The 12,098-nt window shown below is 55.7% G+C and overlaps 1 protein-coding gene across 1 annotated transcript; it reads right to left on the bottom strand.

Annotated features, from left to right (window-relative positions):
- Positions 1 to 311: 311 nt before the first annotated feature.
- Positions 312 to 3,869, bottom strand: LRRC10B (leucine rich repeat containing 10B). Its single transcript, XM_066251665.1, has one exon. The coding sequence runs from the start codon at positions 2,330 to 2,332 to the stop codon at positions 1,454 to 1,456; it is 879 nt and encodes a 292-aa protein (XP_066107762.1). The 5' UTR covers positions 2,333 to 3,869; the 3' UTR covers positions 312 to 1,453.
- Positions 3,870 to 12,098: the final 8,229 nt, after the last annotated feature.

Here is a 12,098-nt window from a genome sequence, read left to right as displayed (position 1 = left end):
GACGTCCTCTGGAAGAGAGAAAGGTCGGCCCAGCTTGAGGGAGATTCAGAAACATGTTAAGAGTCAGGAACCTGAGTACTGCTCTGGAGAACAGGGAGAGGGTGCAGCGGGGGCTGGAGGCAGACAGTAAGATACAGCAGGCTGAGACCAGCCTCCTTGTTCCCCAGGAAAGACAAGTTGGCCGGACCGGTCTGATGCAGATCTGGGGCACATGGACAGAGGCCAGTGCCAGAGGGAGCCCAGGGTCCCCACAGCAATGGGACTCAGTGCTCCCAGGGCTTATAAATAAACAGGCATCAGGGAAACACACATTCTTTCTCCAAGAAATGTAATTTATGTTTACAGCCAGTGTTGTTTTTTTTCTTCCTAAAGAAAACATTACCATGTGGGGCTCCTGCCCCTGACAGTGTCCCTGAGTGTCCCTGGCCTTGGCCCCTTCCTACCATTATTGCTTGAGTGGGAAAGATCTGGCCCTGGGAATGGCAGAGTGAGGCACCCCTCCTCACCCACTTGAGGCTGTCCCTGGTGACGGAGTGGAGGCACACAGTGCTCGTCCCATGCCCCACACCCTGCCAGCCACCCCAACTGTGCCCATTTAAGGGAATGGAGAGTGCGGGCAGTGGGAGAGGCTCCAGGCAGCCTCCCCGAGCAGAGAGCCACTCTTCAGTGCAGGAGGCCTGGAGGCACAGTGGCTTCTTCTCAAAACTGACAGCTGGAAGGTTCAGGCAGGGGGGAGGGAGGCGGAGCTTGTTTCCCAGCAGGATTCCAGGCACAAGCTGGGAGAAGAGACCTGGATAAAGGCAGAGGTGGAGACGCTGCCTCCTGAGTCCCCCCCTTCCCCACATGAATTTTTGGGGTTCTGGGGAGGGATGTACAATGAGCCCCAGTGGAAAGGCAAGGGCAGCTGTGGTGTTAGGGCCCCGACCCCAGTTTCCCACTTCTGTCCTGGGCACTGGCCCCTCCAAGCCCCTGCCCCTGGGCCAGGCCCTCCTCCACGAGCAGTCTTGCCTCAGAGGCATGTGGCTGTCCAGAGGCAGTGGCTCATGCACCAGAAACGGTGGGCCTAGGAGGTCCAAACTCCAGGAGGAGGGAGGTACCCAGGTGGGCACCCTGGGCATTCAGACTCAACCAAGGTGATGATTCCACAGACAGTGGTGACCCGGGTTCCAGGAGGAAGCTGGCACCTGTACTGTGTGGTCTGTCAGTGATGCTACCAGGGACAGGGCAGAGATACAGTGGACTGGATGGAGCCCATATAACTTGGTCTGACGACTGCCCAGCAACCAGTCAGAAGGCAGTCTTCTTACTACCCAGTAAGGACTGAAGATGGCCCCAGGCCTGCCTGTTCCCAGCAACTCCCCCAAAGTGGCCCCTCCTCTGCCCACCACTCCCTCGGACTTTCCCAGAGCCCCTCCTCCCAGAGTGGCCAAAGTCCATCACCCAGAACACAGGCTCAGGTGCCCAGTCCTGGAGAGGCTTCCAGGACGTGGAGGCTGCCCCCGGGGGGTCCCAGAGCCCGGGGGGCACCGCCCCCTATGAGCAGGTCTTCTTCCTCCTCATCCTCAAAGGCCCGTACTGGGCGCCTGGGGGGCGGCCGGGGAATGGGCTCGTCGCGCTCGGCCATGCGCTCTATAGCGCCCTCGCCTACGAGGAAGACGGTGTCGGCGACGCGCGGGGGCCCAGTGACCGGGTTGTGGTCGTAGGAGAAGACACGCAGGGCGCGCAGCGGGTGCAGGTCGGGGAAGCCGCCCAGGCGGTTGCGGTCCATGTCGAGAATGTGCAGGCGGCCCATGCGCAACAGCGCGGACGGGAACACCTCGAACCGGTTACCGTAGAGCCAGAGGCCGCGCAGGCCCGTCATGCGCGGCAGTTCGGCGGGCAGCGCGCGCAGCCGGTTGTCGCCCATCTGCAGCGACTGCAGCGCCACCAGGCGCAGCAGCGGTCGCGGGAAGCGCCGCAGGAAGTTGCCCTCGATCCAGAGGCAGCGCAGGCTCTGCAGCTGCGCGAAGTCGTTGGGCAGCGCCACCAGCCGGTTGCCACCCAGGTAGAGGCGCGTAAGACGCGGCAGGCGACACAGGCCGTCGGGCAGGCGTTCGAGTTTGTTGAAGTCCAGCGCCAGAATCCGCAGCTCACGCAGCTCCTCGATCTCCTCCGGCAGCTCGCGCAGACCGGTGCCGCTCACGTACAGCTTCTCCAGGCGGCTCAGCGCGCACACGGCGCTGGGAAGGCGCCGCAGCCGCCTCCCGCTCAGCTCTAGTTGCTGCTCGCCGTGGCGCAACTGCTCCTCCGCGTCCGACGGCAGCTCGTCCAGCGTAGACTCCGCGATGCCCATGGTCACGGGCCCCGACCGGGGCCGCTGCCGCCGCCGCCGCTGCCCGGCATCGCTCCGCCCTGGCCACCCCCTTGTCTCCCCGACGGGGCCGAGACCGCCTCGGGTCCGAGGCCCCCCGCCCCGGCCTGCCCCTGCGCCGGGAGGGGGGCCGTGCGGGGCCGAGAGGAGGCGCCCGCTTGGAGCTCCGCCGCCCGCCGCTGCGCTCCGCCGCTAGCCCTCTGGCCTCCCAGGCTCCCTACGCGGGCCGACTGGCTTCGGTTCGCACTGACTCGCAGCTAAGCGACCCGTCGCCCTGGCAACCCCCGACGCGGCTGCCAATGAGGCGGAGGAAGGGCGGAGTGGGGCGGGGCCACAGTGCTGCCAGGCTAGGGGGTCCCAAAGCCGGGGCCCGCCCCGCACCGGCCAATTGGTCCCGCCAGAAGCCAGCTCCCGCCTAGAGAACCCAAGGTCCGCGCTTCGTAAGCTTGGTGTTATGCCAACACAGATCCGACGTCCGAGCTGTCCACCACACCTCCAGTCACTACGAGCCGTTTGGTATGCGGTCGTGTGCACCCAGATCGGCGAGTCCAAGAAGGGACTGAAGACCGCAACGCCGGCGCGTGACCCAGGACTCTGGACACAGGGTTCTCAAGGAGAGACTGAGGGTTGCGGCCACCGCCAGCCACTTGTGTCCAGCGGCACGCGACTAGTGCCCCCCCCCCCCCCAGGGTCACTTCAGGATAGTAATTCGGCGCAGTGTTACTGTCTGGCCGTTTTCAGGGTGGGTCACATCGAAAGACTCTCGGGGACTCAGAGCCTGGCTCCTCCCCCTCCCCGCCCGGGACACCCTCATTGCCCGACCGGTTCCTCGTTAGCGCACTCACACACTAATCTGCCTTGTCCTTCCAACTATGCTCAAAGTAGGCCTGTGTGTGGTTGCAGTGGACAGAGGAACTGAGACACTTAAGCGCCTTTGAGCGCCACCAACGATGACGACTTTCAGTCCTTGACTCTTCCTGTTGCGCATGCTCCCACAAACAGCCCAGCTGTGTGCCCCTGCCTGCCCCCCTCCCATTCAGAGCCCTCCAGTCAAAACTCCTGGCAGAAAGACTCGCTCCCATTTATTGTGAGCCTACCTTGTGCCCCACCCTATCCGGAGAGCATTGGGTTGAATCCTTGCGAGGTAGGTGCCTATGGGGTAGGTACCCTCGGTATCTCAATTTTAACGGTGAAGAAATGAAGCTCTGAGAAGTTTAACTTGAGCTGAGTGACTTGCCTAAGATCACGCCCACCAGCAGAGAGCACTGGCCAATGCAAGGTCAGGCTAAGAACCACACTCCCTGTCCTACCAGCTCCACAGGGCAGGCAATTTTGTCTCCCCTGCTGGCGCAGGGTCTGACACGTTGCAGTTATACAATGAAATTTTTTAAACTTTTAAAAAAACGAAAGCAAACTTTACATACAGCGAAATGCATAGACAGTGTAAGTAGACAGTTTGAGTTTTGGCAAATGTGAACATCCACGTAGTATTTCCAGCACTCATAGTTCCCTCCTGCCTCTTTCGGTCAGTTCCCCCCTTCCAGGGGCAACTATGATCCTGACCTCTGTCATCATGGATCAGTTTTGCCTGTTCTTGAATTTCATATAAATGAAATTATTCACTGTGTGCCTCTTTTGCTCAGAGACACCATATAGATGTGTGGGACAAAGGAACAATAGCAGTTGTAAGCGGTCAAAGGGATGTCCTGAGATTGGGGGGGGGGGCACAGAGGCAGGTATTACTCTGATCCAGAAACCAGCCATGTACCCCCGTGTCTTAGGATAGAGACTGACGAGACACGGACAGCACTGCAGAGGAGGTGGGGGACCCAGGCAGAGAGACGTGGAGCCCAGACACCAGACCGTGGCGTATTGAAGGATCTGAGCCCTGGCCCGAGGGGCTCCAGCTCCTTCCAGACCTCACCCAATCCCCAACCCAATGCTCTCCCTTCTACACATTCGGGAAAACTTCCTGGAAGAAGTGATACCACAAAGACCCGAAAGCTGAGGAAAACCCGAGCAGGCGGATGGATAAGGATGAGTACTTGCCCCACCCCCATCCCCTGCCGCCCCTCAGGCAGTTTCCCCAGGGGAACAGTCGCTGTGGAGGAGGAGGCCCCGCCCGCCCTCCTCGCCACATGCTGGGAGCTGGCGCTCCAGCAGCAGGCGGTCCTCCTGGGCTCTGCCTGCACTGGCAGGAGTCACATGCGCCCTTGCGACTCCAGCACCAGCCTGGCAGAGCTTCCTGGGCTCAAGGGCACAGGGGACCAGCCCTCTCCTTTCTTCAGGTCTCTTCTTGCTCTCGGGAGACGCTGTACCTTTACCTCCCACCAGGTCCTTCTCAGTGGGTACAGGTAAAATGCGCTGGCGTTCTGGGCCCACGCAGGCTGGCAGCGGGCAATCATGTTGATGAATCACGCTGGCACTGCGGGCGCCCAGTCCTTGTTGAGGCGTCACTAATGAATTAGCTTCACCCCCAGCACGGGGCCTCTCAGCTTTTCCCCGCTCCCCGGGAAGGCAGGAAACTGAGACCTGGGAGAGGGGGGCGAGGAGGAGAGGACGGGCCCAGACTGCAGCCTTCCCTTCTGCCCACACACACGCTGGGAAAACGCCCGAGGTCCCGGTTCCTCCGGTCCCAGAAACAGCCTCTCCATTCCTAATCAGAAGCTATAACTGTCCTGCCCCCCTCCAAATCTATATTTTTTAAAGAAATTTTTGACATGCAGAAAAAGACAAAGCTTTCTGCGATAAACACTCCTGTACCTGATACCCAGCATTGACGACTGCACACATTGTGTCATACTTGCTTTAAACTCAATTGCTTTTACATAAAAGGAAGAAGACAGCATGCATGATATAGAAGTCTCCTTTGTCTTCCCTCCCGCGTCCTCACAGGCCCCTCCCTCACCACGCTGACCCTGCCAACGCCCCCTTTGGGTCCCTCTCTCCTCTTTGGGGCCAGGACCCCTGTGGCTGCTGAGACGAATAAGATCCTGGAATGTTAAGCATCACAGGTCCTTCGAAAGCAAGGACCTGTTTGTTAGAGCCAATCATGAAATGTCAGAGCAGGGAGGGTGCTTAGCTCCCCTGGGAGATCCCAGGCTCTGCCAGATGTCTGCAGGAAGCTGGGCACCCTCATCCCAGAAAAACCCGGGCAGGCAGGAACTCACCCAGTGATATACACAGTTCCCTTGGATTCACGGTCTCTTGGGACCTACTTTAACTCCCTCATTTGGCAAAAATGAAAGTGACAGTGTTCGTCAGGCCGTGGCCCACTCCTCTTACCTGCACGCCTCCCCCACCCCCCGAACTCCAGTCTTTGCCTTCATTCAGGTTTTTATTCACAAACATTATGTTTCTACTCATATGCCTAGGCACTGTAGATTATGTGAACATGTTAGCTTGGTCTGTTTTGGGGTTCCTAAGCCTTGCCCTGTAGGTTCTAGAATACCTCCAGGTGGGCAAACATATTAGCAGACCAAAAGGCAACAACAAAAAAACCCAAACCCTGCCTTTGTGGGACTTATATTCTTGTGAGTGGAGGTCCTCAGCAAAAGGCAGTTCACAGTGTGCCAGGTGATGATCAGGCCATGGAGGAAATACAGCAAGGGAGAGAGAGGAGGACTGAGGACCTACATGAAATGGAGCGGTCCAGGAGTCCTCATTGACAGGATGGCATTTAAGCAAAGATGGAAGAGAGGAGAGGAAGCAAGCCATGCATGCTGAGACCCCGGGTGGGCGGGAGAGTGCGGGGCGCCCCGGAGCAGCAAGGAGCCAGGAAGCAAGGGAGCCTGGCAGCCAGTGTGTGTGTGTGTGGGGGGGGGTGTATAACTCGTCTGCCTCTCATCTGGGCGCTCGTCCACACAATAACTAATGCTGCCTATCATTTCCTGACCACCTTCAGTTTATCTCGTTTACCTTTCACCACAGTTTTGCCAGGTGGGTACTAAATTCCCCTGCTTCACAGATGAGAAGACAGATCCAAAGAAAGTCAGTAGCTTGATCAAGTTCACGCAGCTGGTAAGGGCAAGGCCAGGACTCAAACCCAATTTGTATTATTGCAAAGCCTGGATTGTACTCTAGCTTACTGCCCCTCTCAGCTGGGAAAACGAGAGGAACCAGCCAGGAGGCCCAAATGCTTGCCCCCATCCTGCAAACAGCTAGATTGCCAGAACTGCTCTTCTTGGAGATTTTGACCCAGGGCCCCAAGGCTCAGAGGTTTGCCCACGTGGAGGTATTCTAGAACCTACAGGGCAAGGCTTAGGAACCCCAAAACAGACCAAGAAGGCAGACCAAGAGGCCCTCAAGTGCAGGGTCAGCCTGGGGCTGTGATCTGGGCTCAGGGTTTGCCCATTAGCAAATTTCAGGCAATGTCACCATTGGCCCAGAGTCCTTCATTGTATAGCCAAACCCATGAAGCTGGCTCAGCCACTGCCACCCGGCTCCCCAGACCCCCTAGAAACTGGAGCCTAGATACACCCCAGGGATCACATTCCCCGAAACCAGAGCTCTGGAGAGCGGCCTGGCTGGTCAGCTGAAAGCAGAGAGGCCTCCCGTCCCTCCCAGGAGCACAAGAACCGGAGCAGCAGAGGCCAGGGGAGTGAAGCTGACTTGGTGCCGGACACAGGCCTCCATGCCTGACCATCCTAGTGGACCAGAACCTGACCATCCTAACGGAGTGGGTTCCCACGTGAGGGCTCCTTTCTGCTGGATGAGATCACAGTCGTCACAACTGCCAGCTGCCCTTACGTTAATACCTTCCTAGACCTGCGGCCAAGTTCAAGTTGGATCTTCTGTTCAAAGACTACAGACCTGGCTCCTGGCCATGACTGCCAAGGACTTGTCCGGCATCGACCCCCCCCCCCAATGGTAGGGGAAGCCAAGCGACACGAACTTCTGTTTCCCCCTTTCTTCCTGAGCGCTCCACAGGCTGATGGGGCAGGACCCTGGAGTGAGCACTGGGCCCACAGATGTGGGCAGCAGTAATAGGCCACACCCATACACAATCTCCCACTCTTTTTAAATTGCATTTTATTGGGGTGACACTGATTCATATAAAATCTTCCATGCTTTTATTTTCTGTATCGTTGAAAGTGGAAAGGAGCCCTGGCCAGATAGCTCAGTTGGTTGGAGCATCATCCCAAAGTGCAGAGGTTGTCAGTTCAATCCCCAGTCAGGGCACATACAGGAACAGATCTATGTTTCTGTGTGTGTGTGTGTGTGTGTCTCTTCCTCTCTTGCTAAAGTTAATAAATTTTAAAAAAAAGTGGAAAGGAACTGGATCCCCGAGTCATCATGTGAAGATGAGTTATCTGATCCATATTAGACTGTGAAGCAAATGAGAAATATTAGCCATTTAGACTTAAGGGTCATTTATTACAGAATCAGCCTGGACTGACTCACATATCTTCTCAGTCTCTCAAATGCACCAGCTTCTTTCCACCCCAGGATCTTTGCACATGCTGTTTCCTCTTCTTCCCACTCTATTTGGCTCACAGTGCTTATCCCTGAAGGTTTCAGCTGAAACCTCCCCTCTCAGAGAATCCTTCCAGAGCATGTCAAGCTCCCATGTTATACATTTTTAAACTCCCACATTTTCCCTTCAAAGTACTTATTCTAATTCCAGTTAAATAAGTAACTTCAAATTATTTGAAGTTGGTTTCCTCTGTACTAAGACACAAGCTCCGTGAGTGTAGGGACCTTATCCGATGATGTTCCGTAGTCCTCAAACCCATGCCTGCTGCATTATACCTACTTAACAAATACGTGTTGAATGAGCGAACAGGGAGCCTCTGTCCCACAGGCTCCCTGGGGCCATCTGTTCCACTTGAACTACTCACAATCTCTGAACCTCAATTCTCACATCTAAGGAATGAGTCTGAACTGGGACTAGGGTTAGCTGAGCAAGGCACTTGCCCCAGATATAAAATTTAAGGGAGTGACAAAAAAAAAAAAAAAAAAAAAAAAACACCAAAAAAACCAAACCAAAACCAGTAATCAAGATAAATAATCACTTAATGCAATTAAGATGGGCCAGTACCAGCTCTGTGATGAACCATATTGGAGCCCGCTGCAAAAGGAAAGATCAGTTAGTACTAATCCTGTCTGTATTTAAATTTTTTAATATTTTGTTCATCATGGATGTTTTGCACTAATTTTGAATTTTTAAAAAAATGATTGCATTAACTTTTTAAAAATCAAGATTACTCGGGCTTTGGCACTTTAAATTTGGTGGCTGGGGAAGTGCCTTTGCTCCCTCACCTCGCCCTCGCCCTGGCCCTGGAGTGGACGCAACCACTCTCTCCTCCAAGGGTTATTGGGTTATCGGGAAGCATCCCTGAGATAACAGGGAGCTGGGTATTCTCATTCTGAGATATTAACTGATGCTCCACTGTAGATAATGTCCTGGTATGCATTCCCCTCCATTGTGCTTATATTCCGGCTCTCCAAGGGAAACTCAAAACAAACATCGAATCATTGGCTTTGAGTTGCAAAAGAGGCTTTGAAACCCAGAGCTGAGACTATAACCTTGCAAGAGCTGAGTTTTGAGAGAGAAAATGTTTTTGTAGGTCCAAAGGCTTGGCTTTGAGCTTGCATAACAGGGAGCCGGTGCTCTAAGCCCTGGAGTGGGGAAGCATGCCTCATCAAGGAAGCAGCGATCCTACCCAGAAGGAAATAAGGGCTCCTCCAGCAGGTGGGAGAGAACAGGCAGAGCAGCGTCCCTCAACAGGATGCCCCCAGCCCTGCCTGCTCTGGGCTGAGCAAAGGAAGGAGCCCCCAGCCCTGCCTGCTCTGGGCTGAGCAAAGGAAGGAGTCCCCAGCCCTCCTGCTCTGGGCTGAGCAAAGGAAGGATGCCCCCAGCCCTGCCTGCTCTGGGCTGAGCAAAGGAAGGAGCCCCCAGCCCTGCCTGCTCTGGGCTGAGCAAAGGAAGGAGCCCCCAGCCCTGCCTGCTCTGGGCTGAGCAAAGGAAGGAGCCCCCAGCCCTGCCTGCTCTGGGCTGAGCAAAGGAAGGAGTCCCCAGCCCTGCCTGCTCTGGGCTGAGCAAAGGAAGGAGCCCCCAGCCCTGCCTGCTCTGGGCTGAGCAAAGGAAGGAACCCCCAGCCCTGCCTGCTCTGGGCTGAGCAAAGGAAGGAGTCCCCAGCCCTGCCTGCTCTGGGCTGAGCAAAGGAAGGATGCCCCCAACCCTGCCTGCTCTGGGCTGAGCAAAGGAAGGAACCCCCAGCCCTGCCTGCTCTGGGCTGAGCAAAGGAAGGAGCCCCCAGCCCTGCCTGCTCTGGGCTGAGCAAAAGAAGGAGCCCCCAGCCCTGCCTGCTCTGGGCTGAGCAAAGGAAGGAGCCCCCAGCCCTGCCTGCTCTGGGTTGAGCCCGAGTGTGGCATGAGAATGTCCCAGGCATATTTGGGGGACACCAGTGGAGAAGAGACCTGCATTTCTTATGAGGGGTGGCCTGAGTATGCAACAGGCCTCCCAAAAGCTTCCCTTCCCTAACTTTCTAGAGCAGGGGTCCCCAAACTACAGCCCGCGGGCCACATGCGACCCCCTTAGGCCATTTATCGGGCCCCCACTGCACTTCCGGAAGGGGCACCTTTTTCATTGGTGGTCAGTGAGAGGAGCATAGTTCCCATTGAAATACTGGTCAGTTTGTTGATTTAAATTTATTGTTCTTTATTTTAAATATTATATTTGTTCCCGTTTTGTTTTTTACTTTAAAATAAGATATGTGCAGTGTGCATAGGGATTTGTTTATAGTTTTTTTTATAGTCCGGCCCTCCAACGGTCTGAGGGACAGTGAACTGGCCCCCTGTGTAAAAAGTTTGGGGACCCCTGTTCTAGAGAATCCTCAGCAGAGTCAAAAGGGAGGTGAGCTAGCCCTTCCCCTGAATCCTCTTGTTGGGCAAACAGCTGTGTTAGGCTTGCTCGCTTGAACTTTGCGTGATTAATGCGTGAGCACGTGGCAGAAAGACACTTGTGTTAGCCTATATAAGGCTACGAGTACTTTCTTTCCCACTGGGCAGATTGCTTGCCCGCCACTGTGAGAGGCCAGCTGCTGCCACAGGAAGTGGGTTTTCCCCTGCCTGTGTGCTCACCTCCCATCGCAAGAATCTAATAATCAGGAATGGTGGAGCGCTTTCCAGCTCTGCAGTTCCTCTGCCGTGTGTCCAAATCCAATGTGAACTGTCCTGGCCTTGGCCACCAGCATTCCGCCTCTACACATCCTGGAGGGGGTGTGTGCAGAGGTGCGGCTGAGGGCAGGCTGGCGGACCTGGAGGGGCTGCGTGAGTGGTACAGGTAAGGCAGCATCCAGAGGTCAGAGTGCCATGGCTGTTTCCAGGCAGGTGCAGAAAAGACAGGTGTGGATGGTGAAAGCCCTCAGAGATCACATGCTCGGAGGGAGTGAACGTGGATGGATGCCTCTCCTTCAACAGCAAGCCCCATGAGCATATACACACTCCCAGGAGAAGATAATGAGAGAGAGAAGGGGTAGAATTCCTGGCCTGATTGAATTTGAGTCCCAAATGGACAAAGTTCATTTCAAAGGGGACTGAGCTGAACTGGAAACGACCAGATGGATGTCTTTCAGTTACAGAGAGACCGAGGGACATTTCTGAGCGCCTGTGTGCCTGTGAGGTCCACGCCTGCGGAGCACATCGCTTAGCAGGGGGAGTGGTGCACAATGGAACCACGTCCAGGGGGCCCCGTTCACATTAGGGACCTTGTAGATGGTACACCGCTAGGGCACTTGAAGGGCACCCTTTCCCATGTCTCACTAAAGGCTGGCACATCCCGACCAGCTCTGTGAGGACTGGCTTGCAGGAGGCTTTCCGTGTGGGCTCGCTTCCTTCCTAATAGTCACCCGCATGTGAGGGACATTGAATTCTCGGGGCCACTCAGCATTCTCCTATGTTAAAGAATTCCAGCTGCCTAACGAAACAGAACCCGCTTATCCTGTGGAAGCTGAAATTGCTGGCCTCCCCTCTGCAGCTTTCTCTGCGAGTTGGATGCAGGCATGTGACCTGGGTGCACCGAGCCCTGATTTTGTATTGAACATGAGAAATGCAGAGCAGAAGAGACCAGGCAGGACCCCTTCTCGGGGACAGGTGTTACAGTGACTGGAGGAGCAGTGAGCCGGGCCTACCAATGCGAGAGGCACGCTGTCTCCATGGGCCCAAGCCCACAGGGCAATTTTGACCCTGGTTCCTGGCTGCGTAGCCTCTAAGCTTTGTTCTTAGGTCCACCTGAAGGTTTTATGATCGCCAGAATCCTTTTAACAAAGTCACCTTCTGCTCGAAGTAGCCAGAGGTGGTTTCCGTAGCTTGCAAAGAGCTCTGACTGCCCACGTGGCAGGACTTCAGCTGGTGATCACTCAGGAGTCACGTGATCACAGGAGAGGGACCTCTGTTCCATGTCCCCAGGGCCTTCACTGTCATACCCAGGAATCCACACACTGCCAGCTGCCTTGTATGTGCTCATAAGTTCGCCCATGTTCTCCAACGCCAGCCTTCTGCCCCCGGTGCCAGAGCCCACCTGCTGCAGTGTTCTTACCATAGGGACCTGAAGCGGCCAGGGGGACCACACCTTGTCATTGGGCCCGTAGCGAAGCTGTTTGGTTCCAGATCTCATGAGGTCTTTCCCGAGTACAGTTCCTTCAGCATCTCATCCAACCTCTCTCTAAGGATAGGTGAGCGAGACAAATGCCCTCCTGGCCCGTCTCTTTACCGGGGCCCTCTGAAGATGCACACACACAGACTC

The sequence above is a fragment of the Saccopteryx bilineata genome, chromosome 1 (assembly GCF_036850765.1).
Source record: "Saccopteryx bilineata isolate mSacBil1 chromosome 1, mSacBil1_pri_phased_curated, whole genome shotgun sequence".
Classification (NCBI taxonomy): domain Eukaryota; kingdom Metazoa; phylum Chordata; class Mammalia; order Chiroptera; family Emballonuridae; genus Saccopteryx; species Saccopteryx bilineata.
The sequence above is the reverse complement of the archived record's forward strand: the minus strand, read 5'-3'. Positions and strand labels throughout refer to the sequence as shown.